Source organism: Diaporthe citri, assembly GCF_014595645.1.
Source record: "Diaporthe citri strain NFHF-8-4 chromosome Unknown scaffold_9, whole genome shotgun sequence".
In the NCBI taxonomy this organism is placed as follows: domain Eukaryota; kingdom Fungi; phylum Ascomycota; class Sordariomycetes; order Diaporthales; family Diaporthaceae; genus Diaporthe; species Diaporthe citri.
Genome location: NW_025064854.1, coordinates 1,921,681 through 1,949,579, shown reverse-complemented (window position 1 = coordinate 1,949,579; position 27,899 = coordinate 1,921,681). Strand labels below are relative to the sequence as shown.

Genomic DNA, 27,899 nt, shown 5'->3' with positions numbered 1-27,899 from the left:
GCATGGCACATACTGACAAATAAGTTAGGAGAGATGGGAGGAAAACACAGAGAACAGGACGGTGGCCAGTGAAGAGATGAGTCCTTGTTTTGACGCTGTGGGATTTCCAAGATTCGGCACACCTGCTCTGTTTACCTAGGTAGTTACTGTAAATGCAACGATTAGAGCCTTATCAACCTCAAGCCCAAGAGCTTTGAGAGATTTCAGTCAGAGTAGGATGATCATCCAACAGACATGCTTCTCATGTTCATACATACATTTAATTTGTTTCAAAAGAGTCATTAGGCCACACGTTCCTGAAATCTAGAAAGTCAGTCTCACACGATCCAGTTCAACACATTGAGAAAAACGCACCGGACAATAGGAAAACATCCACCACAGAGAAAATATTGGCGAAATTCCTGGGGAGGGGGGCACGAAATATCCAACCAACACATCCGTTCTTCTAACCATGATAGGCTATTCCCTAACTGTCCCTGCCGACCGACTAAGTATAAAGCCCTCTCGCTCCCGGTTCGTAGACGCGCTCCTCGCTGTGGACCCAGCCCGCAACATATATATATCTCTATAGATATTTATCAAGGACCCGGAATCCCTCGCTTCCGTTCAACAGCACCCAACACGCTTCAAAGCTGTAGGTGTCAAGTCCATGGTCGAATGCGACCAACACCGCCGGCTGGAAACCCCTCACTCAGACTTTGGTCTCTTCTTTCATGTATCAGTCTCCCATCCATTCTCACCTCCTCCCTCATATTCACCAAATCAACTAAGGAAGCAACCGAGTGATGAGCAACACTCTCGATATGAATGTATGTACGTATCCATGACATTGAAATCCTATCCTGAACTCCAATGGTTTGACAACAAGGCACAATCATGAATCCACCACCTAAATATAAAGCGGCTGGCTGGAGCAGGTCGTCAGGGGGAAAAGGGAGATCATCGTAGCGGTAAGGAAATGAACTCCTGCCCGATATTAGGAAAAGAAGAAAACGGGGACATTGGCGAAACTCCTGTGGTATCATCGGTCGACGCCCCTTACTCCTCGGTTTTTACAAATCATCCACCCCAACAGTCCCTTTCCCCTTCCGCTATTTTCTGGGGGTTCCCATGTACAGCGGGGCGTCTTCGAAATCACCTTCGATCTAACTTCATCATCATCAATGTCATCATGAGTCGCCGATGCGATCCTTGGTCTTCTTTGTCGCCTTGGCCGTGCCAATATGGGTGTTGTGCACCTGTGTTTAGTTAGCATCGTTGGCAAACCCCAAGAAGAACGGGATCGACTTACCTTGGTAGCAAATCTCAAGCTGGTCAGCGTCTCCTTGAGGTGTGCCTCCAGAGGCGACACCATCACGAACATGAGAGTCTTGGAGTTGCCGCCCAGTGAGTTTTTCAGCAGGTACGTTAGCTGAGAGTTGCGGTAGGGGATGTGGCCGTTGCCCTTGCCCAGCGCCTCGATCACATCGCCGAGGCACGTCAAACTCTTGTTGATGTTCTGAGTCTCCTTCATGCGGTCGCCCTCGGCGCCCGAATGCTTGAGCCGCTCCGACCCGGCCAGGTCCACGAGGTTGAGCGTGCCCTCGCACCGCTCGTGCGTCGCCGAGTTCTCGCCGGTCAACTTGAGGATGAACACCGAGTGCGAACGGGACGACCGCTCGTTGGCCTTGGTGGCCGCGACAGAGCGGTTGTTCTGAGCGTGCTTGAGCATCTGCTCCACAGTGTCCTCCGAGTCGAGCGTCACGCTCTTGCAGTTGACCACGGTCGTGGTCTTGCGAGCCTCGTCGTGGCGGATCTCGGGTCTCCTCTTGCCTTCAGCCTCCTTCGCCGGAGTCAGCAGGTCGTGCAGCTCCTCATTGTACACCTCGACGAAGTTACCCTCCATGGTGTACGTCCAAGACTTCTCTTTCAACTTGTTCACCGTGTCGTAGATCATCTTCGTGGCTCGAGGTATCATACCATCAGCTGAGGACATAGTGTATGTCTTGCCTGAGCCAGTTTGACCGTAACAGAAGATGCACACATTGTAGCCATCCAGGGCGCTTTGTACCAACTGTGCGATCTCGTCAAAGACCTCTTCGTTGTGTATCTGAGGAGTAAAAACGCGGTCGAACTCGAATGGGTAAGTCTTGCTGCTGGTCTTGCCGAGGGCATTCCTCTCCTCCGGTCCTTTGACGTAGATTTGAGCCGATGTCTTGTCGTCGGGGAACTCCAGTTCTGCTGCGGTGCCCTCGGAGTCTTCAAGAACCGGCCTGACCCTGCACATAACTCGGATGTTGCCTTTCAATTCCTGGTACTTGTTGAAGAGGGCTCGTCGTTCCGTCTCCTCCTTGATGAGCTTCTGCCGCGCCTCGTCGGCAGCAACCAAAGCTTCTTGCATCCTCGCCTCCATCTCAGCAAATGAGTCTGATTGTTGCTTGCTATCCGATTCCAAGAAGTGGACTTGAGCTTGCAGCGATCGGACGGTGCCTTCGAGGGATGTGTTGGTGCCGATCAAGTCATCGATCTGTTTCTGCAGGTGGGTCTTTTGGACTCGTTCACGGTCGAGGTCTGCGTTCAAGACGTCCATCTCTGCTCGAGTGCTTTGAATTTCGCGATCCTTGTTATGGAGGGCAAGGTTGAGGCCATCTTGTTCAGAGCCAAGTTTCGATCTCAACTCCTCAACCTCGCGGGTGGCCTGTAGTTTCTCGTCCTCCAACTCAGCCCGGTAGTGCCTCTTCAATGCGTCTAGCTCTTCCTGGTGCTGCCTGCTCAGGCGGTCGGTCTGGTCTTCCAGAGTTCTTCGAAGCTGGTCCAGTTCACTACGCTGCTCCCGGGCCTTGTCCTCGAGCTCGTACTTGTACGACCTCCGTTCTTGTTCCAGTTCGAGTGTTAGCGATTGGAGCTGCTGTCTCATGCCATCAAGTTCGCCTTGCAAACCCGCGTTCTTCTCGTCTAATCGATTTCGTTCGCGCTCGAGGTCGTTCGCTGTGAAGTATCAGTATACACGACCAACACATTTCTGTGCTTCCGTCAGACGCCTACCTCTCGTTTTTGCCATTTCGATCACCTCTTCCATGGCCTTCTTGTCGGTCAGGGAGACGTTCATGACCTCTTTCATGGCTTTGAACTGGGCCTCCACTTCCACGAGACGCTCGTCCATGTCCCAAGCTGTGAATGTAGTCAGATTAGAATCCCTAGTTAAGAACGGCCGCGCCTTTGAAGGAGATTTAGAAGGCGACTCTGGGCACTTCCTAGTAGAAGCGTGTAGAGTGTCCTCGAACTTGTCCAGCATATCCAGAGCGTGTTGCGCATCTCGAGGAGGAGTCTTGGGCGGCGCCATTATGCTGGCCCTAGAATCCTCCGGGCGGGTGACTGGCGTTGCTGTGCCGTCTTCTCTGCGCGACTGAGCCGGCCTGAGGATGACGTTTTCCAGTAGAATGTCTGATTGACGCAAGGAACTCGGACTGGGGGGACAGTTCTCTTTGGTCGAAATCGCTTGATCCCGGGTGAGAAGAATACCGTTTGAACGCTCGTCGTTGAGACTCAATTTGCCCATCATGGTGCTGATGGAGAAATCTCTTCCTGGCGCTGAGGCTCGCGGCCCCATGCATTGAACTGAGGCAGCCTTTCTGAGTCTTCTTTCTGGCAAAGCATTGGGAGCGGACTGGGTAGAGGATCGAAAAGAAATGGGCAGCATCGTACAATTCTGCTTTCCGGTTGGTTGCTCATCCTCCTCCACTGCATGGGTGGTCATGGAGGTCTGAGGTCGGATGCGGCTTGCGTTGGGACGCTGTCTCGTGTCTGTCGAGCGATGGAACGACATGGAAGTCTGAGAGCGTCCGATCATGGAGCCAGGACGACTCGCGTTCGGGCCGACACTCTGAGCGAAGCTGTTCGGGGGGAGTCGGGAAGACAAGGATTTGGAAGATTGGTGGCGTGTGAGAGGCATCGCGGTCGAAGGTGGCTTGATCTGTTGAAGGCAGAGTTAGTCGCCGTATCAAGACAAGGTTTGATGCCCAGTAGGCCTTCGCAAACGTCGAAGACAGACTTCAGCCTCGTAACGCAGCTCGATGATCCCGCAGAACCCGTTCAGGTCATATTGTTCTACGATGCAGAAGTCGTTGAGCTCGGTAGACCCGTCTTCGATCGGGTGCGCTTCTTCAAGCCGTGCGTGGCGCGACGAAGACGTCGCGGCACGAAGCAGCTGCTTGGGCAACGGAGGAAACCTCATCTTGGCGAGGAATGGTGATATTCTGCCGGGACACAGATTGGATAGGGACAAGTTGCGCGTAGGAGATGCAAATGAACAGGCGCAGGTCGGGCCTCGGATATAGGCAAATGTGATCCGGGTCGACCACGCGCTCAAAGAAACGTGCGGTCAGAGATCAAGACATGTTGCAGAACTTACCCCAGACTGTGAAGCGAGCGAGACACCTTTGTTGGCGGTCCTTGGAGCGGGAGTAGCGGTAAGGGAGGTCTTGCTGCCAGGAAATTCGCCGGCCCTCTCCATCAGAGTCTTTCGTGCTTTCGGGTCAGGTAGTGTTTGCGAGACTGTTATCGGGTCAGCGATGAGCAGTATGGTCATTGCTCGTTCGAGGGCGTACCACTGTTAGACTGTGGCCGCTTGATGCCGGACTGCGGGAGCATCGAGGGCTGAGCCCTGACGTTGTTCTGCGATTCGGACATCTCGTTGAGGGTCGGCGGTCGAACGTTTGGCGCGGGCAGTCTACTCCCCGGAGGGCGCAGCTGGGAGGCGCGCATCTGCTGGTGGGACGACGGTGAGATTAGCTAGATGCGACGAGGCATGGGATCGCAATTGGGTGGCTACATACGGCGCTTTCTGTTCTCTCTCCATGGTGTAGTGGGTAATGATGCGCTGGCGGGGGAGGACGATATGGAACAGGAAGATGGAAGCGAGGAGCGATGCCCCGTTCAGCGGAGAAGTTGAGGCAGGCAGGATGAGCAACTTGTATCCGTCCGTGGGCGGGGAGGGCGGCGTGCAGGGTCTAGAAAGGGGCTCTCGAGGTCATGGAGCATCTAAGTGGTGCTGGGTAGAGCAAGTTGAGCCGGGTTTGAGGTGGAGTTGTTGGTTGGCTGACAGACTCGTGGGCGCCCGGTCAGGATTTCTGACGTGCACTTTGCAATTATTTACGCGGGATTTGGCGGTTGCGAGGAGCAACGAGGGACGTGCAGATGAGGATTGGGGTCGATTGGCTGCATGCGACCCGCCCCTGCACATGGCGGGCAGGTGGGGGAGCTTGGCTGCTCGCCATGCACCTCGTCTCCCCGTCTACTCTAGGTTTGTGTACAGACGGTGGACAAAAGTTCCACCACAGTCGAAATGCTTATAATTACTAAAAAGTTTTATCAGCATGTGTTACCGACCTTACGTTTTTTGGTGTTTAGGGGGGCTACATCACATAATTTTCTCACGGATGAATCAGACCATGTCAATTCAGTCATTGACAAGAACCGTAGAGTTTGAGTACGTGCTTATCCCTGATGTGGCTGCTGCCTGAGGATCAGATCAAAACAGTGATGACTCATTCAATCAAGGGGGTTCTGCAGAAGAAAAGAGGAAAGGAAGTTATCTACACTGCACTGAGAGCAAAATGATGGGTGCAAAAGGGATGCTTGCTCCGAGGTTAACCCCGTCTCTCAGCACACCCAATCATGCCTGTCACACTGACACAAAAGCTGTTTTGCACCACAGACATCATACCTAAGTATTTTTGCTTGCAAACTTTGCAACAATGTGCACATTTTGTTTCTTAATCCACAAGTTCCATTGAGAAGCTCTTCAATGTCACTGAGCCACCCAAAGACTGCGTGGCGTAGTTGAAGGCTGCAAAGCGATAGCCAACAAAGTATGACCAAGTATTGACCAAGAGATAAGGCTCGCCCAACTGTGTCCAATTAGTCCCATCTGCACTGTAGCTGAAAACAGCCGGGCGCAAAGGGGCAGCCTCTAGTGCAGGTGCGATAGCTGCTGTGATCTTCTCGACGCGGTGGCCCAGTTCCAGTCAGCCAATTCCAGGCCGTTGACGTACACCAGCATGACTGCGTCTCCGCTCTTGTGGACGCCAATATAGGCAGAGCGGTCCCGGAACATGGCTGCGCCAGCACAGTCGCCGTTGGTCATCTGGCTAATGTTGAATTCGAAGATGGCTTCTGATCTTGGCCCGAGCACCCGGCGTGTGAGCGTGTTTTTCGCATCGTAGACGTCATATGTGACGGTCGCGGTCTTGAGGGTGATCCCGCCTTCCCCGGCCAGACTCCAGCTAGAGGTGTCGGGGTTGTGGTTCCATTCCCATTCGTCACTCAGCGTCGTGAATGTGTCCAAGCCAACCGGTGGTTGGACTGTCTGGGTAGTCGCAACTGGGATAGGGTATTCTGTCGCCCAGCCGCCTGAGCTGTTTGTCACAATGTATGGCCACCCCTCCGAGTCCCACTCGACAGGAGCCATGACAGGAATGCGGCCTCCAGGGAAGGCGTCAATGAATGCGACATAGTGCCAGTCCCCGGCCTGAGTCTCCACCATGCCTCCCTGATGCGGCCATCCAGCTTGAGCAAGCGGGGCGTCGAGGAAGTCATAGAAGACATGTTGCTCATATGGACCCCAGGGGCTTGTGGAACGGTATGCCCATTCCCCGGTCGCAACCTTGGTGGGTATGATCCAGTAATAGCCGTTGATCTTGTACATGTGGCTTCCTTCGATGTAGACGTCCCCGCCTGAGACGACTTCCTGGTTGCTGGCTTCGCTCAAGCCGTCGCTTGATAGTTGTGCCACTGAGACGTTGGTGTTGCCGTAAACAACATACATAGAGTCGTCATCGTCAACCAGGAGCCCGCGATCGTAATAACACCTGTCGATGACGCCTGCTATCTGCCAATTCCAGGAGGAAACCTCGCCATTGTTGGCTGCCGCGTTGCTTCCAGAAGAAGTGTAGATGTAGGTCTTGGAAAATTCAATGCATCCAATCCAGTAGAAGGTATCAGTAGACTTACGGTAGCGCACCGTACTGGCCCATATACCCTTCACATAAGCGCGGTCTGAAGTGCCAAGGTTGTATGTGTCCCCAAACTCAAGCGTTGGCACGCTGTGGCTGACTGGAGTCCAGTTGGCCAAATCATAAGACTTGTAAAGTGGCACACCGGGTGAAAAGGTAACGGTAGAACTCGAGTAGTAGAAGACGTCGCCGATGCGGAAAATGTCGGCATCTGGCATGTCCTCCCATCGAATTGGGTTGGTGAATGTCGAGCTTTGACGTTGGCCCACAATGTGCGGCGCCGGCGAGGCACAGAAAAGAGTGCAGCAAAGACCGCTAAGGCCTGGACAGTATTGATAAGATGCATGATTTCCTGATGCTTATGGAGTAATGTTCGCAGGACCCAGAGCCCAGGGCACATGAAAGGAATTATATATTTCAAGTTGTAATTTCTATCCTTTTGATATCAACTCTAAACATCAGTGTTTCGTCAGAGACGACTGTCTGTACAATGAGTGCAGAGTCGTTAAGCAATGCACGCGTGCCAATCAAAGGCTACTCGGATAACCGGCCAAACTATTGTCTTGCGCCTTGCTACCCACAGAGAGGCAGTTGACCTGTCTGTGGTGCCCACGACTATTCTCCATTCAGTCCCATCGCCAAACCCACATGTCCGATGCGTACCAATCAAAGGCTCTACGGATAGCCGCCCGTACTATACACTGTTTCTAGTGATGTGTGCACCAATTCTTTTGTATTGAGTGGGCGGCCAGAAAGAGCTGGGTAGGCGGACGGAAGAAGCTGGGTAGGCTGACATAAGCCTAATTGTCTTTCAGGGTTCATTGCAGAGCCACTCTGCAGCGGGAGTTGCCTGACTTGTTTGACTGTGATCTTGTTTAAGCACCCCATTGCGGAAAGTTCGTGGAAGGTGGGTGTCCAAATGGTGCGACTTGGGTTAGAAGAATTCCAGAGTGGCTGGACTGGGAGTGCTGTTATTGGCGGTTCAGATTCGGCAACTGGGCGATCTCTTCGTCTCGACTCACCAATGTTATAGCGAGAAGGTTGGGACTGACTCCATGGGGATAGACTTTGGAGATCAAGAATCGTTAGGATGCCTTGGCATTGTTTCTGCCCACCGTACAAGCACTGCGACAAGTTTGTCAGTGCAGTATGTTGATCGCGATGTTATTTGTCTAGGTATGACACTCACTGGTCGCTTGTAAAGCTCCGTAGCCAACTGGTGCGGTTGGAAGAAAGGAAAAAGAAGAAATCGGATATTTGCACCCGCAAAAACGGAGGGTACACCCGTACATCGCCAGATGTAATGATTTCTTTTATATATATCTTGTAATTATAAATGCAAAGCTAATATTTTCTTTAAACCTCTGAAATTGTATAGATTTGTATAGAGGGTTAAAGTAGAAGTGTTTGGAGTTTGTGTGGGAAATTAGCGCCGAAATGGTGGTCCGCCATGGTAATGCTCATTACAAAGATGAAGGGAGGGAAGAGCACCCGAGAGGACACATTTTGTTTTGTCTCTGTTGCACAATTCTCAGTAAGAAAACGATCTGTCAAATTGGTAACCTTCACATGCACGAGACACGCCAATGAGCTGATCATCAACACGACAACAGGGCAGTCAACATGCAGGATATGAGTGGTACCGACAGAGTGTCACGGCAACAAATAGACTTCGGCTTGCTCCTTGCAGCCCGAACCCGAACCCTTCCCGTTGCGCCTAGATTGCCTAGGTACCTAGGCACCTTCTCTGCCCCTCCTCATTCTGCACGTGGCCACTTTTTTCACATGCCAGCAGCCACCTAGTCTCACTCAGCAAGCTCCCTACCTCCCTCCCTCACCCACCAGTCAGCACAGCTCCAGCTCTGCTCTGCTCGGCAAGGCTCGACCTGCTCACAATAAAATGGTCTGATAGTCAGTCATGACGATCCCTTCCTTACTGTTGATCCGACTGAGCTTTTGATACTTCGTTGCAACCGTCCTGTCGTCTTGTGTACCCCTTGCGCTCCCATGCGCTCTTTGTCTGACATGAAGTGAGCTGCATCATCGTCATCTGCTCTTGGAAACAAAGTCTACACATATCTTTGATCCCTCCCTTCCTGGACATCCCAGCCCGGCACAGCGCATCCAGTCGCAACTGTTTTCTCCATCGCCAGCCATGGAGAAGTTCTCGCAATTCCGTGACAGAGGTATGCCCCATCTCCTCCTATCCATCAACAATAACAACATCAACACCAACGGTAACTGACTGCTCGTAACCCCCAGGCTCCGGCATCTCCCCCTTCATCCCGCACAGCTCGCCCTCCAGCACCCCGGCCAAGCTGCTGCACCTCACCCTCTTCGTCTTCCGCCTGCCGTTCCTCCTCTCCTACGTGGCCTTCTACTTCCTGCTGGCCCAGCACATCCCCTTCCTGCCCCAGGCCCTCAACAAGCTGCTGGTCTGGGCCCTCCTCGCCATCCCCCAGATCTGGTGGGGCGACCTCCAGCTCGACGGCGTCAAGCGCGGCTCCCTCTCGCAGCAGCCCCCGGGCCGCATGCCCTCCGCCCCGCCAGCCTCCCTCATCGCAGCCAGCTTCACCAGCCCCGTCGACGCCGTCTACCTCGCCGCCGTCTTCGACCCCATCTTCACGATCAGCTACCCGCGCAGCCGCAAGGTCTCCAAGGTCGGCCTCTGGGGCGCCATCTGGCACGCCCTGAGCCCCCAACAGCTGCGCACCGGCCCTCCGTCTGCCGGCGACAACACCCCCAGTAGCGGCCTGACCACGATCGACGCCATCCTCGCCGAGAACCCGGGCCGCGTCGTCGCCGTCTTCCCCGAGTGCGCCACCACCAACGGCCAGGGCATCCTCCCCTTCAGCCCGAGCCTGCTCACCGCGCCCGCGGAGGCCAAGATCTTCCCCGTAAGCATCCGCTACGCCTCGCCCGCCATCACCACCCCCGTCCCGGGCGCCTGGGCCAGCTTCCTGTGGCGCCTGCTCAGCCGGCCCACCCACGTCATGCGCATCCGCATCGCCGAGGCCGTCTACAACACCTCGGGCGCCGTCAACGGTGTCGGCGAGGCGTCGGGCGTGGACGTGCCGGCCCGTTCGGAGGCTAGCAGGGCCGGCGCCGGCGGCGACGAACCCACGAAGATCACGGCCGAGGAGCGGCGTGTGCTGGACCGGGTCGCGGAGAACCTCGCGAGGCTCGGGCGGAACAAGAGGGTCGGCCTCACGATCGAGGACAAGGCCAAGTTTGTCGAGGCCTGGAAAAGGAAATAAGCTGAGTGTCAAAGCTGGAGGTAACACGTCTTAATGGCTTGGTGGGTACGGTACTAGGAGGGCACTTGGCCGAGGAGTGCGAAGGTGGTAATTTCCGAAAAATGCATCGCTGAGGTGTTTTGGGTCTATACGACGGTTCTGTTTTTCTTAGATATCTCCCCGCGAGTCGAGTATCCTTCGTCGGTTCTTTGGTTTTATTACCCTCCACGGAGATCCAAAAATATCTGTGTTGGTTTGTTCGGTTCAGCAGAATCAATAATCACGAGTAAATGAGCCAGTCGAATTCACACGCCGTGACATCAGTAGGCTCAGGGAACAGAGCGATAGTGTTAAGAAAGAGCGCTTTCGCATAGCGCCCCCAGTTTTGAACGCCAGGAATTATCAAGGTATCTACAGTACACACATCCAACATGACCCTCACTCGCACGGACGCCACCCACACGCCCCGGCACCTCATGACAGCTTCAGCAGCTTGTCGTCCGTGACGCAGCCCTGGCTGGCGTCGCTGACCAGCGTGGCGTACTTGGCCAGCGTGCCGCGGAGCACGCGGTTCTGGGGCCTGACCCACGCCTTGCGGCGGGCCTGGAGCTCCTCGTCGGCGACCTCGAGGTCGATGACGCGCTTGTCGGCGTCGATGACGATGCGGTCGCCGTCCCTGGCGAGCGCGATGGGCCCGCCCTCCATGGCCTCGGGCACGACGTGGCCGATGATGAAGCCGTGGCTGCCGCCCGAGAAGCGGCCGTCGGTCAGCAGGGCGACGTCCTGGCCCAGCCCCGCGCCCATGATGGCCGAGCTGGGCTTGAGCATCTCGGGCATGCCGGGCCCGCCCTTGGGGCCCTCGTACCGGATGATCACCACCGTCTTCTCGCCCTTCTTGATCTCGCCCCGCTCCAGGGACTGGATGAAGTCGTCCTCCTTGTCGTACACGCGCGCCTTGCCCTCGAACCGCAGGCCCTCCTTGCCGGTGATCTTGGCCACCGAGCCGCCCGGCGCCAGAGAGCCGCGCAGGATCTGGATGTGCCCGTTGGGCTTGATTGGGTTGCTCAGCGGGCGGATGATGGCCTGGTCCGAGGGGAAGTCCTTGAACGCCTCGAGGTTCTGCTTCATTGTCTTGCCGGTCACGGTGACGCCCGACCCATCAATGACACCCTCCTTCAAGAGGAACTTGAGGAGCGCTGGAATTCCACCAGCGTTATACAGGTCCTCGAAGACGTACTTGCCCGAGGGCTTCAGGTCAGCCAGGAGGGGCGTGCGGTCGGAAACAGTCTGGAAGTCGTCGATGGTCAGCTTGACACCGACGGCATCAGCAATGGGGATAAGGTGAAGCACGGCGTTGGTGCTGCCACCGAGGATGCTGATCAGGACCATGGCGTTCTCAAAGGATTGTCTCGTCAGTATGTCACTAGGCCGGATGTCCTCCTTGAGCAGGTTCCTGATAGCCGGGCCAACAGCCTCACACTCTGCCTTCTTGGCGTCGCTGACGGCGGGGAAACTGCTGCTTCCGGGCAGGGTCATGCCCATGGTCTCGATGGCACTGGCCATGGTGTTGGCGGTGTACATGCCACCGCACGCACCAGCGCCGGGGCAGGCATTCCGGATGATGTCGAACCGCTCCGCCTCGTTGATCTCGCCAGTGATGTACTGCCCGTAGGCCTGGAAGGCCGACACGATGTCGAGGTCCTTGCCCTTGGAGCAGCCGGGCTTGATGGACCCTCCGTAAACCATGATGCTGGGTCGGTTGACACGGCCCATGGCCATCAGGACACCAGGCATGTTCTTGTCACATCCTGGCAGGGACACGTTGGCGTCGTACCACTGGCCGTTCATGACCGTCTCGATACTGTCGGCGATGATCTCACGACTCTGCAGGGAGTAACGCATACCGGTGGTGCCCATACTGATGCCGTCTGACACGCCAATGGTGTTAAAGCGGTAGGGCACGAGGCCGGCCTTTGCCACGGACTCCCTGCAGAGGTTCGACAGGTCCATCAGGTGCATGTTGCACGGGTTGCCCTCGTACCACACGGACGAGATGCCAACCTGGGCCTTGTTCATGTCCTCCTCGCTGAGCCCGGTCGCGTAGAGCATGGCCTGGGAGGCGCCCTGCGACTTGGGCTGTGTGATGTTGGCCGAGACCTTGTTGAGCTTGTCGTCGGCATAGCGGGCTGGGGTCGTGGAGAGGAGGCGGCTGCATCGAGAGGCAATTGTCAGCAACGGAGATCCAATGTTTACATGATGAGTCAATTGGAGCTGGACGGTATAGCACGTACGCTTGGCCATTGGAGGCCAGATAGCGGCCTGCTGCCAGGGCTCGTGGGGCCCTGGCCCGGAGGAGTGAGGGCAGCGACATGGCGCTAACTCAGTCACTGTATGGACGGACGCACGAGTGACAAGAGAAAACCGGACAAAGTGAACGAGGCGTCGAGGCAGAAGAACCGAAAAGTCGTATTTCTATCTGCGCCTTGCCATGCGGGATTGGAGGCGGGGGGCGGGCTGGTCGGGGATGACTCGAAGGCCACGAGCACAATTGAGCCGACGCTGAGACGAAATCCAATTCTTGCCCTCACCTCGAGATCACAGGGACAATCACAGGGACACACCTGCAAAAAAGGCGGCAGTAATAATTTCTGGGGAGCTCAGCGACATCGGCCCCGGATTCCCACCCGCGCCCCTGCAGCCCCACACCAGCTGTAATCATGCCCCCTCTCATTGGTTGCTGGCTTTGTGTTGCATCAAGCGGCTCTGGAGCTGGCCAGGGGGCGACACACTTGGCTTTGCAACGACATTTAACTTGGAAAAGCTCCAACGTACAATTGATTTTCACCTGGATCCATGTACTTGCTGGAACTCATGTCCATGAAAATGAGTTCTCGACTGCGGACTCATGTCAGAGTTCCTGACTCTGTCTTGGACGCAGCTGGATTCATACACTCACGCCTGCTCAAATCTAAGCTCTCGTTCTCTGGAGTTGACCCACGCTGGCGTCCACTACCCACATCTCATGACGAGCTGATCCGACTGTTAACATTGGCGTCCAGATCTCTCCCTAATATATCGTACCAAGCTAGATAATTAGGCATAGAGTACCAATCTGTACACTTGTCTTGGTCTTGCACTGTGTTGGTTAGGAGGGGGTTGGGTCTTGGTATCTGCCTCGCTCGTCAACATTGCTCGGCGAGTGTCGAGGATCTATCTTTTCTTACAATCAATCATGTGCAAACTCAGGTTCATCCTGGTCTTTCATTGCATGTGAAAAAGTCTATCTCGGTAGCCCTCAAATCATGCTCCAAAATTCAATCAGAGGAGAAAGAGTAATTTTCCTATTCCCCCTAACAGGCAGAGGACCCTGACCCCAGTGCCGCTAGTTCGCGTCGACGGCAATGTCTTCTGACCCGATCTCACTCAATCCACCTCAGAATGCTACTGATCCGCCCCGTCCACAAAAGCCTGCAACGTCGTAACGACTTCGTCTACTGTCAGCTTGCTGACAAGATCGTCATCGGTCTGGGCCCAGGCAGTAAGCCCTGACAGACAGGCCTCAAGGTCATCTGCATGCTCCGGCGCAGCCAGCTCCAGGAATCCCTTCAGATCGACGACCTCGAGCTCGCCCGGGTCGATCGTGGAGCGCCTGAGAGGTACAGGGCGGGCCTTGGAGCGCACCAATGCCACTCGGAATCGAGCTGAGCCCGGCACCTGGCGGAGCGTCTGGGGGTCCATGGCGGCCGTGTGGACCATGACCGCAGTCCAACCCTTGGGGTGAATGTCCCGGATCGAACCGGTCGGCCGTTTCTTAGGGTACGAGTAATACTCCGATCTGGCGCAGAACAAGGCCTCTGATGGTATGGGGCTCACTTCAATCGAAAATGTGAAGGTTTTGAGGGTAGAAGGGGCGCAGGCAAAATTCAGAGGAACGTCGAGCTGTCCATTCCCGTTTCCGGCTTGGCGGGGCTCCTTGGACCTGCCCTTGACGACGTTGAGGAGACCGGTGACAAAGCGGACTGGCGTGAGAAGACCGTCGCACAGGAAGAAGCCCGACAACCAGGGCCCATTTTCCCGACTGCCCTGGATCCCCTTGAACTCCGTCGGGCCGTGATAAAGTAGCTGCATTACGGGAAAAGTCTTCCAGTAGCCGGTTCCAGGGAGGGCGGCTTTCCAATTGGTCTCGTTCGTTCGTCGGAGACTTCGGGAGAAGGCAGAGCCCAGCACAAGCCTCTGGCTTACCAGAGGTTGGTTGGAACCATTTGTAAGAACCTCCACCATCTCGGACGGGTCCTCAGTCCGACGATCTGGGCGAGTAAGCAAATATAAGCTGTCAAGTTTGACGTGTTCCACGATAGCAGCCGCGGTTGGGCAGGCTTCGAGGAATGAACCGATGCCAGAGAGGTTGGCTGTCTTCAGGTGTCTCAGAGCCTTGCTGTTCGCGAATGCCACAAGATCGTCTTCTGCTAGCTGGCTTAGGAAAGGGGTGAAATCGAAATGCTTCTCGCCCGCAAACGCCTTCTTGAGGATCTCGGCTGCTGCAGAAGACTTGGAAAGCGCATCAGTGTGCTCGATAAGATGGTGCTGGAAGTCGCTTGTGAAGTTGCGGATATATTCCATGGGCTCATCCAGTAGTGTCAGGTCCGGGGGTGCGTCGCTTGATAGTAACTCCTGGAACAGCTTGTTCTGCGAAAGGGACCGAAGTGATTGCACTGATGCCTTGTTTGATACTGCAAGGGGAAGCCCGTCATTGGTGTCGCCTGCTCCTGGGGTGGTGGGCCATGCACCGTCCGGCCAACAGTCTAAGCAGGTCCTGTTAGCATTTAATACTTAAACTTCAAGCATTCCCATGCCTAGGTGATGCCAGTTGATAACAATCTGAGTGTGGCCATGTGTCTGGCTGGGAACTGGCAGTCGGAGAAAGAAAGCAGTTCCAAGTGTACTGACCTGCAAGGGCAGACAACTCAACAAGAGCGTAGTTCTCAAGGCCGTCAACCGCCATTTTGTTTCTGAGAACAATTTCATCACCGTCATCGTGGTAGGCCCTCATGTAGGTCCATCCATCCAAAGGTGTATGCAATGGCACCTCTTGCTCCGAATCTATGCCACAGAAGGCCACGAAGCAGTAGCGGACGTTGGAAAGGTCGGTTATATCTAGGATCATGATACCTGCAGCCTCATGTAAGCTTACTGAAATGCCGTGAATTAGAAGGATGATATTACTGTTGGTGCTGGGGCGGTGGTTTTGGTTGGATCTCATTTCAAAACGTCCCTCTTCCACTGCATAACAACTTCCAAGATCTGGGTTGCATGAAGCGCCCGCAATCAAGCAAGTCGTGATGAATGGGAAAGGACATGGGGCCTGTCCCACAGCAGAACCATTGTATCTGACCAATCTTTCAATCTCAGTCTCAGATGCAGCCCCATAAAATTCGGCAGCAAACTTGAGCTCTTGCTGAATAGAGTATCGATTCGCCTGATCAGAGAAAATGCGCAGGAGGCGGTAGCAGGTAGACAGGGCTGAGACGCCCTCGAGCCCTTGTGATCAAGTCAGTGATATCCCAGAAGAGTAATGATTAGCAGCAAGTTAGAGGAGTTCTCACATGGATGATTTGCGGCAGCAAGGGAGCGGTAATGCTGACCCTTGAGTTTTGCAATGATGAAGAGTTGGTGAGCCTGGCGCTGTCGTACCATTGTGGATATGCTGTAGTGAGCTGAGAAAGGCAACCAACAGCTACTTTGCGGCTACCCAAGATAGAGAGAGAAAGGAATACGGCAAGTAGCCGACAATCTAGCCTTTAAATACTCATCAGACTGTTCAGTGACTGGTGGTCAAGTGAATGTATCCATAGTATCGCTGTGTGTGACTGAAGAATTCTGTGAACTTTGCAAATCAAGTTACAAGTTATGGATTCACATCAACCAAACAACTTCTGAGACAATGTATCTGCTGCTACAACCCCACTTCAGTCGTGAGAGTTGCCAGCAACTAAGCCCGAAGTCTCCTCCCAGGTTATTTACTTGATGACACGGCCTTCACGGAGAACAGTGATGATACCAGTGAATAGAACAGTCACCTGGGTTCTGTGATATGGTGTGGCAGGAAAGACTGGGTCTGGCAAATAGGGGATTGTTTGTCTTCGAAGTTGGCGTATGGCTCAGTTCCGAGTGCAGAAGGGGCCCCAGGGCAACTTTTTTAAAGACGTGTGGCCCAGTGACTGGCCCATATTCACAGGAAACCCCAGTGAATGCCATATAGGCTGTCCATTCACTTCTTTTATCAACAACTATGTTCAACACACAGGAGGCTTGCACTCAACATTCAAATGTGACTCAGCGCTACCTGGAGAAATATATCTAGACACCAATGGCCCGTCACATTCATGGATTAAAGGGATTGGTATGGGACTTCAGATATATTTAATACACCCGTATCGACCTTATCAGAAAGGGAATACCTGCAACTTAGCTTCCTATTTCCATTTGCCTCTTGTCTCTGAGGTCCAACTCCTTCACTTCTTCAACTCCGCTCATTCCAAGTGCTTGACTTCCTTGCTGAGATTCTGCTTAAAATCAACATGGTACTTGAGCTTACGTGGCATAAATCCATGCTTTTGTTTCAAGCATGAAGAACAGTTGTGCGCTGGAGCGTCTCGTATGATGGGATGAAGTCGATGATTGAAGACCAACAGGGCAGGGACGGACTGAATTTCAATTTGATTGTCAATAATGCTGAAAAGTTCACTGCACAGAGTTTGGTAACTGTAGCCTTCTTAAACATCAAGTGAAAGATAATGAGGATAAGAAAATTGGCAACAATTAGCCGGAATATCGTTCCGGCCTGAGAAGATGTTATTCCATGGGAAAAGGTAGTATTGGTCTGACTCAAGCCACAATTGTTATATTCTTTGCGCTGCTCTATCCGAAAGGGGCCAAGTGCTTCCTGATTACACCAGCCCGTCAGCCCAGCCAAGGCACACGGAGGAACCATCCCGCCGATACTCGATCCTTCTTCGGCGTTAACGATAACAGAGCTCGGGCCTTGCTGCAGTTACTGTTTGTACCACACTGTGTCGGAAACATTCACAGCCTCACACAAGTGTATGCGCGTGCACTGTCAGCTAGATATACCGAGTGCCGCAATTCAACGCACATACACCAAGCATGGATTTGTCAGAGGCCCTTAGACCCTCGGCTTTGCAGGGTCAAGAGCGCCCGATGCCGTATATGACTCTTGCCGAGTGTCGTAAAGACTGAGCAGGATTGCTGTTTATTGCCCTGGCCAACATTCATGCCTCTTGATGCGAGAGACAAGACAATCTGATCCTCATGCTGCGACGATATAAGATGGGCACATGCCCTCGAAGTAATGCCGGGACAATACACACATGCAACCATCCAACAACCATCCAACATCAACGACTATTACACTTATAATCTCTCATAATGTCTACGAAAAGGTACGAACACCATGGTGAGGCCGAAGTGTCACGGCTGGCTCAGCCTCTGTCATTCGGGCAGTCTCTCAAGTCTGCTCCCAACCGCCTTTTGAAGAGCTCAATGGCCGAGGGTTTGTCGACCTGGGATGCCACCAACTTGCAAGCTCGCGGTATTCCTACAGACGAATATATTGAGCTTTATCGGCGGTAAGAAGCTCGAATACTTGTCCTCTACACTCAGACCAGGCTGACACGATTGAAGATGGGGCGAAGGCGGCTGGGGGATCATTCAGACAGGCAACATCATGATTGATTGCAAGCACATGAGTGCTGCTGGCGATGCGGCTATCCCATGCGACTCTCCACTGGAGGGAGAGCGCTTCGAGAGCTTCCGGGCCGTAGCTGCGGCTGCGAAAGCCCACGGGGCCTTGGTGATAGGACAAGTAAATCATCCCGGACGGCAGATCCCATCCAAAATGATCAACGAATCCATCTCTGCTTCAGCTGCTCAGCTCGGTGAGTCCGCAGCTCCACACCTGGCCAGACAGCGCAAACGCTCATGGTTCGAATTTCCCTTACAGAGCCGACCGCCGGCATGACATTCCCGCCCACCCGAGCAGCCACCACAGACGAGATCGCCCGCGTGGTCGACGCCTTCGCCCACGCAGCCGAGTTCCTCGAGGCAGCCGGCTTCGATGGCATTGAAGTTCACTCTGCGCACGGCTACCTGCTTGCACAATTCCTCAGCCCGACCACCAACAAACGCACCGACGCCTACGGCAGCAGCAGCATCGCGAACAGGATGCGCATCGTGAGCGAGGTGTGCGCAGCGGTGCGCGCGCGCACGCGGCCCGGGTTCTTACTCGCCGTCAAGCTCAACTCGGTCGAGTTCCAGGCCGGGGGGCTGTCGACGAACGATGCGGCCGAGCTGGCGTCCGCGCTGCAGCAGGACGCCGGCGTCGACTACCTGGAGCTGAGCGGCGGCACGTACGAGGACTTTGGGCTCGGGCGCAAGAAGGAGACCACACAGGCCCGCGAGGCCTTCTTCCTCGAGTTTGCCGAGCGCGTCGTGCCCGCCCTGGGACCCGCTGACGGGCGCAGGACAAAGGTCTTCATCACCGGCGGGCTGAGGTCCGCGGGCGCCATGGCCGCGGCTCTGGACGTCGTCGACGGTGTCGGCATCGCGAGGCCTGCCGTGCAGGAACCTGCGCTTGCGCGGGACCTGTTGTCTGGGCGTGCCAAGGGTGCCATCAAGGCGCTGCCTCCCTTTGAGGAAGACTTCGCGATGTCTGGGCTTGGTGCGTGGTCACAGATGCGGGCGATCGGCAAGGAATTTGAGCCGTTTGACCTGAGTGATGCCGAGGTGGTAGGGCATTTTCTGAAAGATGCTGGGGCCTGGTTTGCCGAAGTGGCCCAGAATGGGGATGACTTGACCAAGTTTGGGTATCCTGATTACACTGGGGAGCTGCGACCCCATTTGGCAAACTGACGCCCTGTAATGTGGTAGTCATTGTGTATGAAGGAAATTTTCAATTATTCAAGCTTCCATGTCTCTTAGAATGGTCTCAAGGTTTGTGCTCCTTGCATCTCATTAGTATGACAGGAATTGGAAAGGATACATGACTTCAGCTTCTTGTGAATGCCCGCTTTGCTCTCACAGACCAACAGCGAGGAGCTTCCGTCTGTCCTCCCAGGTTCAAGAGCTTAGCGAACGTGAGCTTAGCGCCCTTGGCGCTGCAGTTGGCCTGGACGCAGCGTGCCCACGTGCTGCAGTCCCCACTGCCAGAGACACCCAGCCTGCTGCGCCCACAAAAAGCAGTCCAAACCGGCAGTCGTGAATCCTCCGGGACTTGATCAATAACATGGCAAAGGTCTCGCTCGGCGCTCATCGACCGTGTCTACTTGAATCCGCGGGTTCAGATGCTAAAGAATATTGCGGGAGTTCCCGGATCTGATCGAGGCCTTCTACACGAATGTATGATTAATTGCTCGGATCAGGCCTACGGCGGGACGTGGCTTTGTTGGCCGTTTTCTATGGGATACCTAGGCAAGTCACCTTGCCGCCTTGGCTTTATTTAGAATTTACCTTTGCGGACTGTCTGTCCACTATTTGGACGTCCTCATAAACTGTCTACGTACGGATATTGTGCTTGAGTCTGATCGAACTGTTACCTGTTGGGCACATAATGTTTGCACGCCTTCCTAGGTAACCCGATGTGCATTCTTGGATCGCTTCGCCCCAAACAACGACCAGAGCAACAGGTGAAAAATTAAGATTGACCCATTGCAGACCCCACAAATATACTACCAGGACCCAGGACCAATTCGATGATAGGATGAAAACCCACCCAACACGCGCGGACGAGAATGATGCGTACCATTCAGAGCCATTGTGGTGGACCAGCAGGCCTGTCGGTGGGTATGCTGTGCCGCAGAGATGCCTCAAGAGAGCCTTTTCTCAGTGTGCGCCAGCACCTTTTTACACAGTAGGTTCCTGGCAGTTGGAAGCAGCGTTCCTTTTCTCTCTTTTTCCTGACCAGACGATGTCTTATTGAGCATTCTGAAACAATGAGCAAGACTTGAGAATTTCGCCTCTCCTAATTCCTTCTCGTGACAGTTCAAAATGAAACTTCTTAACAGACTGGCAGTCCTTACTACTCTTCGGTTACTGGTTCGCCCGGCATTCTCCAGGAATATCAGCGAGGTCGATTCGCCCGCATGCGCTGTAGGTTAATGAGCCAGTTTTACATTTGATGTATCTTATTCTGATGTAGGAAACTAGATCAACTGTTACCAAAGTTTATGCGACGTGTCAACGATGGTGAATGAGCATCGCGGATGCGGGTGTGGGGACACAAGCTGGGAAAACATAACGCGATGCTTTGACGAGACTTGTCTTCTCGCCACAGAATTCTTCAGTATGTGCACGCCACACCTTCTGAAACTGGCTCAATGGCCTTGATGACGGACATTGACTGAGCGTCTACTTGCAGCGAGCCAACGATTCTTGTGGGACGACTGTGGCTTCGAGCGCCCTATCGACACTTTCGATTCCGAAAAGACAATTTCAGCCATTATAATATTCGTGGTGCAGACTCTGTTTTTCGTTCCAAGGATTACAGTACGGCTTATAGGCTTGAGCCAATGGGGCCGGGACGATACCTCTTGTGTGGCAGCCTATGTCAGTAACACCATTCTCCACTGAGTGTACCTGGTCTGACAAGAAGAAACAGGTCCTCCTGGTCGTTTACTTCGTTCTCTCCATAATAAGTAGCTCAGCACCTATCCCGAACTTGGGATGCCAGCCACATGCTAACAGGTGTGCAGTGGGGCACTATGGCTACTATCCGCACTATTGGGATTTGGATTTCTGGAAAGCACGCATATGGCTAAAGTTGAATATTTCTCAGGGTCTCCTGTATGCCATAGCACTTGGAACCTCCAAGGCGTCCATCATATTCCTTTACCAGCGCATCTTCGACACGACTAAAACGCTTAGATGGGTCTTCTGGGGGACGCATGTCTTCAACATATTGTTGGCGTTGTCGTACTTCTTTGCCTCCATCTTTGTCTGGAGGCCTTTTAAGTGCCACTTCATGGTAGACATCGAGGAGGGCTGTGTCTCGAACGACGTGTGGGATGGTTCCGGTGCTAACGCAGCTGTCAATGCCGCGTTGGACATCTGGCTGATCATTATCCCTGCGTTTGCGATATGGAGGCTGCAGATGAAGGTCTCACAGAAACTGAGTCTTATTGCGGTATTCGCTACTGGATTCCTGTAAGTGTGTCCCTTTTGCCCATGAGGAGAGTCGCCTGTCCTGACAATTGGTGGTAGCACATTCTTGACAGCACTATTTCGCTTTATCATTTGGCGCATTCAAACTCGGCTCCTAGACCCAGGTAGGTCACAGTATCCCATCTGAAGTCCTTCGAGAGGAATACTGGTGATTTGAGTATCTAATTTGCCCTCAGATCTCGATGAGTATACCTATCAGTACATAATATGGGCTACAAACTACGCATTTGAGGCGGAGATAACATGCTGTTTCGTTATCGGCTGTCTCCCGGCCTGTAGGCAGCTCCTTAGGGAAAAGATTTCCCCTTTTGTCAGGGAAAAGAAGACTTCCATTTACTCACGGCTCAAGACTCGGAGTAAAGAGCAAGTGAAGCAGAACACAGGAAGCACTCAACAGAGTCCTGGGGAGAGCACACATGACTGTGTTGATTTGGAGGATCGCTGGGAGGTGGACTCGTATTTGGATACAACTGGCCCGGAGTACGCTTGGATGCATACAGAAGACCACCAGAACATGCAATCTGGTGGAAGAAGCCCTGACGAGAATGTTCCTGGTTTTCAATCTGTGCGGCAACCTTGATTATTTCTTCAGAAGGCATATTCCCCAACATTAACGCACATCAAGAATTGCATCAATATAGCGTTTCTGAAGGTGGGATATCTGAAGTGGGAGGGGGCATTTGGTGTGTATGTCAGGGAGGGAGCTGAGGTTTGATGTTGACTTGAGAAATCGTCGAATTTACCTACCGATCCATCTGTAGGCTGCAAGCTACTCATTTCAGGCAAAGATAAGGCACCTCGTTTGTGAAAAGCTTTTCACTTTCAGTAGGTTCTCAAAAGCTCCCATTTATCCCGTATCTCGCGCCTCCGAAACTGACCAAGAGCTCAAGGAATAACTAGACGCAGGATATTTCACCAGTTCATGGCGTAACTTCAATGCCAATTGAAAGATTTGAAATGGGGATACTAGCAATAACCAATAATAGTATTTTTACCTCTCGCTAAACACATCGAGAGTCACTTGCTCAGACTTTGTGAATCCATAAATCAGACGTGGATATACCTGAACATTATTCCATCCCCCTAGTCTCGAACCTCAGCCCAACTCGATAGCTCCTCATCCATGACAAGCTTCTCCATGCACCCTTTCTCGAGCCCCAAATAAATCTCCACTCCCTCATCTGCACCCGCATTAAGCCGCGTAGGATACAAGAAACCATACCCGTCAAACACAGGCGTAGCCCACCTAAGCGCCCCCAGCGGGCCGAAGCCGAAATCCCACCTCTCATACGCCCGTAGAACCCGCCAGCTCGTCACGAGCGCGTCCAGACCCATGACAACGTCAACGTCCATGGCGACATCCGCACCCCGCGGGACCGACGCGATCCAGCTAATGGCCCGCTGGACCAGGGTCCAGGCGCGGAACTTGTCGACCGTCTCGCGCACGCACACCGCGACGGCGCGGAAGGTGTCATGGCGCACAAGCTCATTGAGTGGCATGACGGCCTTGGAGAACATGACCACGTTGCCCGGGTACGCGGCGGGCACCCCTCCCGTGATCGAGGCCCGGACGTCGAGTGAGTTCTCCAGCGCCACGGGCCGGGAGTCCGTGGAGGGGTCGGCGATGTTGTGCATCGCGAGACGAGAGCGAGTCACTGCGCGCCACATGAGTGCCGTGATGCAGTCGTTTGTCGAGACCCACGCGTCTCCGGGGGCCGGCGGCGCGGCGGATGCTTTGAGGGCTGCGAGCTTGCTGGCTGGGATGTGCCAGATGTGCTGGGCCATTGCTGAGGGCGGAATGTCTGACGTTGGAGGGGCGTTTGGTGCGTATTTAAGAGAAGGGACCGGTTGCTTGGTCTTGTCGAAAGTGTCTGGTATGGCTGAGTTCAGGCGAGGGATGTTGAGGTCAGACGGATTGAAGCGTGGACGTGGTGTGCCGTTTCTCAGCGAGCGGGTGTGAGCGGCCCAGTGGGACATCACGGCATCCAAGCCTTTCGCATCGATCAGGAGGTGATGGAATACCGCACCGATTACCAGGCCGCCCTTGAGAATGTTGAACTGCACGAGCATCGCGGGATTGCCCTCTCCTGCATTATTCGTGGGACTTGGCTCGAAGTCTGGTGGGAGCATGCGAGCGTCGAGTTCCGAAACAGGGAAGTGACGCTCCGCCAGCTGGTCATGAGATGGGAATTCTCCTCCGGTATGGTCCTCGATGTGCACGGTGAATCTTGCATGAGATGGTCCGCGCTTCACAAAGGACGTTCCAGCGTCGGTCTCGAAAAGCGATCCTGCCAGAAAGCGGTAATCCGCCAGTAGCCTCTTGAGCCCCGAACAGAGGTCGGTTATCACAGACTCAATGTCGAGACCATCATCGATTCGGTATGTGCAGGTGATTGGGATGTACATCTTCGGCATAATGCAGTCGAGGAGGCTGACGTTGAAGACCTCTTCTGCCGGTTCGGTTTCCAAATCTACGACATCGAAAGTACGTGTTCCGGTAAGATTAGAACTAGGAGTTGGGATATCATCAGAATCGATGGGAATTATATCTACAAGTGCTTCTTTTGCAACATCAATAGGCTCGGCATAAGATGCCTGCAGTAGGGAGATCTCTGCAGGGGCCACTGTGTGTGCCATGATTAGTGATTTTGTTTTAGAAGACAAGAATAGGTGAGAAAGTTTGGTGCCCTGATCTCAAAGGACAAGGTGCGAGAGATGCTGGAATATATGTATTTTTGCTTATCGGCCTACAACATGTTGGTTGTGTATTGTTCCAATCGTGAGCACAGAAATCCACATGGGTGGACCAGGTGCATACAATTGCTGGGGGAAGATTGGCTAAATGGAGTATTGAAATCTACAGAGCGAAATCCAACTGGTCCCGTTCTAGCAATCCCAGAAATCAAGGTAGGAGTGTAAGTGGATAGGTGGATACCTCGCCGCTCCTCTGCCTCCTTTCTCCCCTGAAATGCGTGATGGGGATGCTGTATTCCAATCCACACGCAGTCTAAGCGATCCCTTTACAGTTTTGCTCTTCGGAGGTCATCCCCGAAGAGGAAAATGTATATGATGCATCCATATTATGGTCGTCATGTCGTGTAAACGATATGAAATCTCCTTCAAACCTTGCTCAAGGCATGGGCAGCCAGCTGGGTTAAATGAAGACATCTTTGTGTAATTATGTGTGAAAGACACGAGGTTCGGGCTTGGGTATCATGCTAAGGGCTTAATCAAGTCTGGCTAAGTATGATTAGCTCCCTCTTTACCCATGAAACATTCTCTTATACAATGAATAGTTGAATGTAGATCTAGCCTACATTCATGATGACCTTCGCGTACATTGTGTAGCTAGAGGTACACCTGTTGCGGGGGTCTTAAGTTTCCAGGTCACTGGACAACTGGAGCTACAGGTCCGTTTGGACGGAAAGGATATATAATTTGATGCGACTATGGCTCATACTATCTCTTCACAATCTGCAGCCCGTGAGCCAGTAAAAGAAACCCCCGTGAAGTCGTGTGTCCAGGGAAGTGGCTCGAACTACTGGGTTTTATATTCTACTCACTGGCTGATTTCTGAGTGAGATATTCATACGCCAATACCTTGACAAGCGGCCATTTCTGTGGCCGGAATGAGTAACATAATGTTGTGCGCATCCAAGTCTAGGCCATCTGCAGCTTCATCTAGAGACATCCGTGCTGGATGCCAGTGTGACAGTATTCGGGGAACGAGTTCGCTGGCCGGAACCGTGACATAAGTTGTGGCTGAGCTTACGTGGCACTTGCTGCTCTGTCCACCACTTATCCACATCTGGCTGACGCTGACTTGCTGACGGCCAGCGCGGATCCTGGCCTCGGCGAGACTTCGCCGGACTTTGAGGCTTTGTGTGCTGCCTTTGAAGGCGCACTTTCCACCGAAGAGGCGCTCAACTATGAGGGCGACGGCGAGTTCCGCTACTTCGGCCCCACCAGTGGACAGCTGCATTTCATGTCCGACTTTTCGCCGGACCAGAGCCAAGACACTCCTCCGCTGCAATCACAAGCGATTTCTGCCGACTCTGTCGCCGCCAACCCTCGCGCCGAGATGAACCGGCGGACACTCGCAGAGGACGACAGTGGGTTGATGGTCTCGGAAGAGTTGAAGTCCGAGCTCGTAAACTTGTACTTCACATGGCAGAACCCATGGCTGCTCGTCGTTGATGAAGACCTCTATCGGAGTAATTTGAAGACGACGGGCCGTTACTGGAGTCCTCTCCTTGAAAACTGCATCCTCGCCATCGGATCTCGTTTCATAGACAACCCCGATGTACGTACTGATCCGGACGATACGAACAGTGCTGGTCGATTCTTCTTTGACCGGGCCGAGGTCTATCTGTCCTACGAGCTGAAGTTTCCGAGCATTACTACCATACAATCACTGTTTCTGCTGAGCCAGCTGAGTGTGGTGAGTCCACTCCAATGCACACACACCTGAAAGCATACAGTGCTAACTCGCTGTGTGAAGTCTACAGGGGCCGACGCAACTTCCTGGCTACGCCAGGGAATGGCAAAGCAGCTCGCCCTTGATCTGGGGATCAATCTTGATGCCCAAAGGGTGTCTGGTTCAAATTCAATATCGGCTGAGGAGGTCGAGCTGAGACGACTGCTTTACTGGTCCATGCACTGCGACGACAAGCTGGCTGCTGCTTACACAGGACGCGTCTGCACACTGCTAGGACTTGTTGCGTGGCCAACCGTTCCCGACCTTGAAGTCACCTCACTTGGCCCATCAGCACACGCGCGAAGTCCGCGAACGTTGATGTTGCTGCTGCATGCTCTTATTCGGCTCTCTCACATGCTGGAAGACATCATGGTGTCTTTGTAAGTGAACCTAACTAGTAGGACGCGACTTCCCTGAAATCTTTAGCTGACATCCTGGCCTGTCACCATTTATAGATATATGCCAAAGCCGAGGTGCTAGGTGAGCCTGCGATCAGCCTTTCTCGACTCATGCTACCTCAAACTAAAGACTTGGATATATGATCTGCCACCTGAGCTCCGTCTGGACCGCTTGGACCAGCCTTGCATCAAAGTGGGAGGTTCTATAGGTATCGATAAATTAGTAATGTTCAAATTGAGCACCGCAAAGAGCAAGTTGCTGCAGGTGGCAGGATATTGCCGCACCATACCGCCTTCTGCATTCAGAGACGACGCGTCTTTCAGCTTTAGCCGAGGAGCTTTGGGCTCACGTAAGCTGTCGGACCCATAATAACACGGCCTACGCCCAGACAACGGGAACTGCTTCACTCTCGTCATCAATCTGCAAGCCATCAATCCACCCATACCGTCGTCCATTCACCGTCATGTTGGCTAGGACAGACGTATCTCGGGACCGCGGGTGACCGCTTAGAATTTCGAAGCCGAGGCTGCCATGTACAGGTCCTTCTCAAAAGCTCCTTGTTTTCCAGAGTTTCGATGAGTGTGCCAGATGCTGCTGGCAAAGATGGGGATGCCGCAGGCCCCGAGACTCCTGATGTGAACAACACGCTATGCTGGCGGCTGCTCACGATTTCCTTGTTGAGGCTCAACGCCGCATCGCGTCACATCTCGTCTATTTTCCGACGCCGCCGCCGACCACATGTCGGCCATGTGTATCCCCTCACGCGTCACATGCTCGTCAAGACTGGGAGCGACGTCCGGCTGGCCGAAGCGGCGACGATGAAATTCATCGCCGAGAACACCAACATACCCGTACCCAAAGTCCTCAGCGCGTTTATGCGCAAGGGAGTAGCTTACATCGTCATGGAAAGGATCCAGGGCCAAGAAATGGCCAAACTCTGGCACCGCCTATCCGATCAGACCAGGGCGAGCCTGCTGGACCAATTGCGACAGATAGTGGACGAACTTCGGGCACTCCAGCCACCAACCAAATTCGCTGTTGGGAGCTGCATCGGTGGGTCGCTGCAAGACTTCCGACAGAGTCGTGCGCCGCCTCCGGTGCGATTTGGGCCCTTCAGGACCATTCAGGATTTCCACAGCTGGCTCAGGGACGGCCTGAAGAAGGGACAAGCTGAGAACATGGAGCAGGCGGATCTGGAGGATATGAACGAGATGATTACGAGGCAGGAGGGTCCTTGGCCTCCGCCCGTATTCACGCACGGAGACTTGAATCCTTCGAACATCCTCGTCCGCGACGGCAAGATAGTCGGCATCATTGACTGGGAGATGGCAGGATGGTATCCTCACTATTGGGAATATACGTCACTCAAGATCGCGAGCGACTCTGTCAACCCAGCCTGGGATGATAATGTTGAAAAGTTCCTCAGCCCCTTACCGGACGAGTTGAAGATGGAGAAAGTACGGTTCCGTTGGTGGGGAAACATCTGCTGAAATTCAAATTTCACAGTCTATACAAACATGAGGTCCACCCCGACATCTACCTTCATTCGGAAATCTGTAC

General features: G+C 53.7%; 10 protein-coding genes across 10 annotated transcripts; 5 read left to right on the top strand and 5 right to left on the bottom strand.

Moving 5' to 3' along the window:
* Positions 1 to 1,169: 1,169 nt before the first annotated feature.
* On the bottom strand, positions 1,170 to 4,743 carry INS49_015652 (uncharacterized protein; the record flags this gene model as incomplete). The annotated part of the gene is made up of 6 exons (XM_043176331.1): positions 1,170 to 1,238; positions 1,292 to 2,967; positions 3,025 to 3,150; positions 4,027 to 4,213; positions 4,391 to 4,533; positions 4,587 to 4,743. 6 exons carry the CDS (start codon positions 4,741 to 4,743, stop codon positions 1,170 to 1,172), a joined length of 2,358 nt encoding a protein of 785 aa, XP_043019786.1.
* A 1,207-nt stretch (positions 4,744 to 5,950) lies between these two features.
* On the bottom strand, positions 5,951 to 7,210 carry INS49_015651 (uncharacterized protein; the record flags this gene model as incomplete). The annotated part of the gene is made up of 1 exon (XM_043176330.1): positions 5,951 to 7,210. The coding sequence occupies one exon, from the start codon at positions 7,208 to 7,210 to the stop codon at positions 5,951 to 5,953; it is 1,260 nt and encodes a 419-aa protein (XP_043019785.1).
* A 1,937-nt stretch (positions 7,211 to 9,147) lies between these two features.
* Positions 9,148 to 10,249, top strand: INS49_015650 (uncharacterized protein; the record flags this gene model as incomplete). Its single annotated transcript, XM_043176329.1, has 2 exons — positions 9,148 to 9,178; positions 9,255 to 10,249. The coding sequence occupies 2 exons, from the start codon at positions 9,148 to 9,150 to the stop codon at positions 10,247 to 10,249; spliced, it is 1,026 nt and encodes a 341-aa protein (XP_043019784.1).
* A 453-nt stretch (positions 10,250 to 10,702) lies between these two features.
* INS49_015649 (uncharacterized protein) lies at positions 10,703 to 12,599 on the bottom strand (the record flags this gene model as incomplete). Its single annotated transcript, XM_043176328.1, has 2 exons — positions 10,703 to 12,437; positions 12,520 to 12,599. 2 exons carry the CDS (start codon positions 12,597 to 12,599, stop codon positions 10,703 to 10,705), a joined length of 1,815 nt encoding a protein of 604 aa, XP_043019783.1.
* Positions 12,600 to 13,669: 1,070 nt separating this feature from the next.
* On the bottom strand, positions 13,670 to 15,230 carry INS49_015648 (uncharacterized protein; the record flags this gene model as incomplete). The annotated part of the gene is made up of 2 exons (XM_043176327.1): positions 13,670 to 14,958; positions 15,176 to 15,230. The coding sequence occupies 2 exons, from the start codon at positions 15,228 to 15,230 to the stop codon at positions 13,670 to 13,672; spliced, it is 1,344 nt and encodes a 447-aa protein (XP_043019782.1).
* A 2,444-nt stretch (positions 15,231 to 17,674) lies between these two features.
* Positions 17,675 to 19,156, top strand: INS49_015647 (uncharacterized protein; the record flags this gene model as incomplete). Its single annotated transcript, XM_043176326.1, has 3 exons — positions 17,675 to 17,874; positions 17,930 to 18,183; positions 18,249 to 19,156. 3 exons carry the CDS (start codon positions 17,675 to 17,677, stop codon positions 19,154 to 19,156), a joined length of 1,362 nt encoding a protein of 453 aa, XP_043019781.1.
* A 1,229-nt stretch (positions 19,157 to 20,385) lies between these two features.
* On the top strand, positions 20,386 to 21,449 carry INS49_015646 (uncharacterized protein; the record flags this gene model as incomplete). Its single annotated transcript, XM_043176325.1, has 2 exons — positions 20,386 to 20,392; positions 20,995 to 21,449. The coding sequence occupies 2 exons, from the start codon at positions 20,386 to 20,388 to the stop codon at positions 21,447 to 21,449; spliced, it is 462 nt and encodes a 153-aa protein (XP_043019780.1).
* A 1,097-nt stretch (positions 21,450 to 22,546) lies between these two features.
* On the bottom strand, positions 22,547 to 24,100 carry INS49_015645 (uncharacterized protein; the record flags this gene model as incomplete). Its single annotated transcript, XM_043176324.1, has 1 exon — positions 22,547 to 24,100. One exon carries the CDS (start codon positions 24,098 to 24,100, stop codon positions 22,547 to 22,549), a length of 1,554 nt encoding a protein of 517 aa, XP_043019779.1.
* Positions 24,101 to 24,217: 117 nt separating this feature from the next.
* On the top strand, positions 24,218 to 26,324 carry INS49_015644 (uncharacterized protein; the record flags this gene model as incomplete). Its single annotated transcript, XM_043176323.1, has 4 exons — positions 24,218 to 24,242; positions 24,327 to 24,378; positions 25,301 to 25,904; positions 25,965 to 26,324. The coding sequence occupies 4 exons, from the start codon at positions 24,218 to 24,220 to the stop codon at positions 26,322 to 26,324; spliced, it is 1,041 nt and encodes a 346-aa protein (XP_043019778.1).
* A 590-nt stretch (positions 26,325 to 26,914) lies between these two features.
* Positions 26,915 to 27,829, top strand: INS49_015643 (uncharacterized protein; the record flags this gene model as incomplete). Its single annotated transcript, XM_043176322.1, has 1 exon — positions 26,915 to 27,829. The coding sequence occupies one exon, from the start codon at positions 26,915 to 26,917 to the stop codon at positions 27,827 to 27,829; it is 915 nt and encodes a 304-aa protein (XP_043019777.1).
* Positions 27,830 to 27,899: the final 70 nt, after the last annotated feature.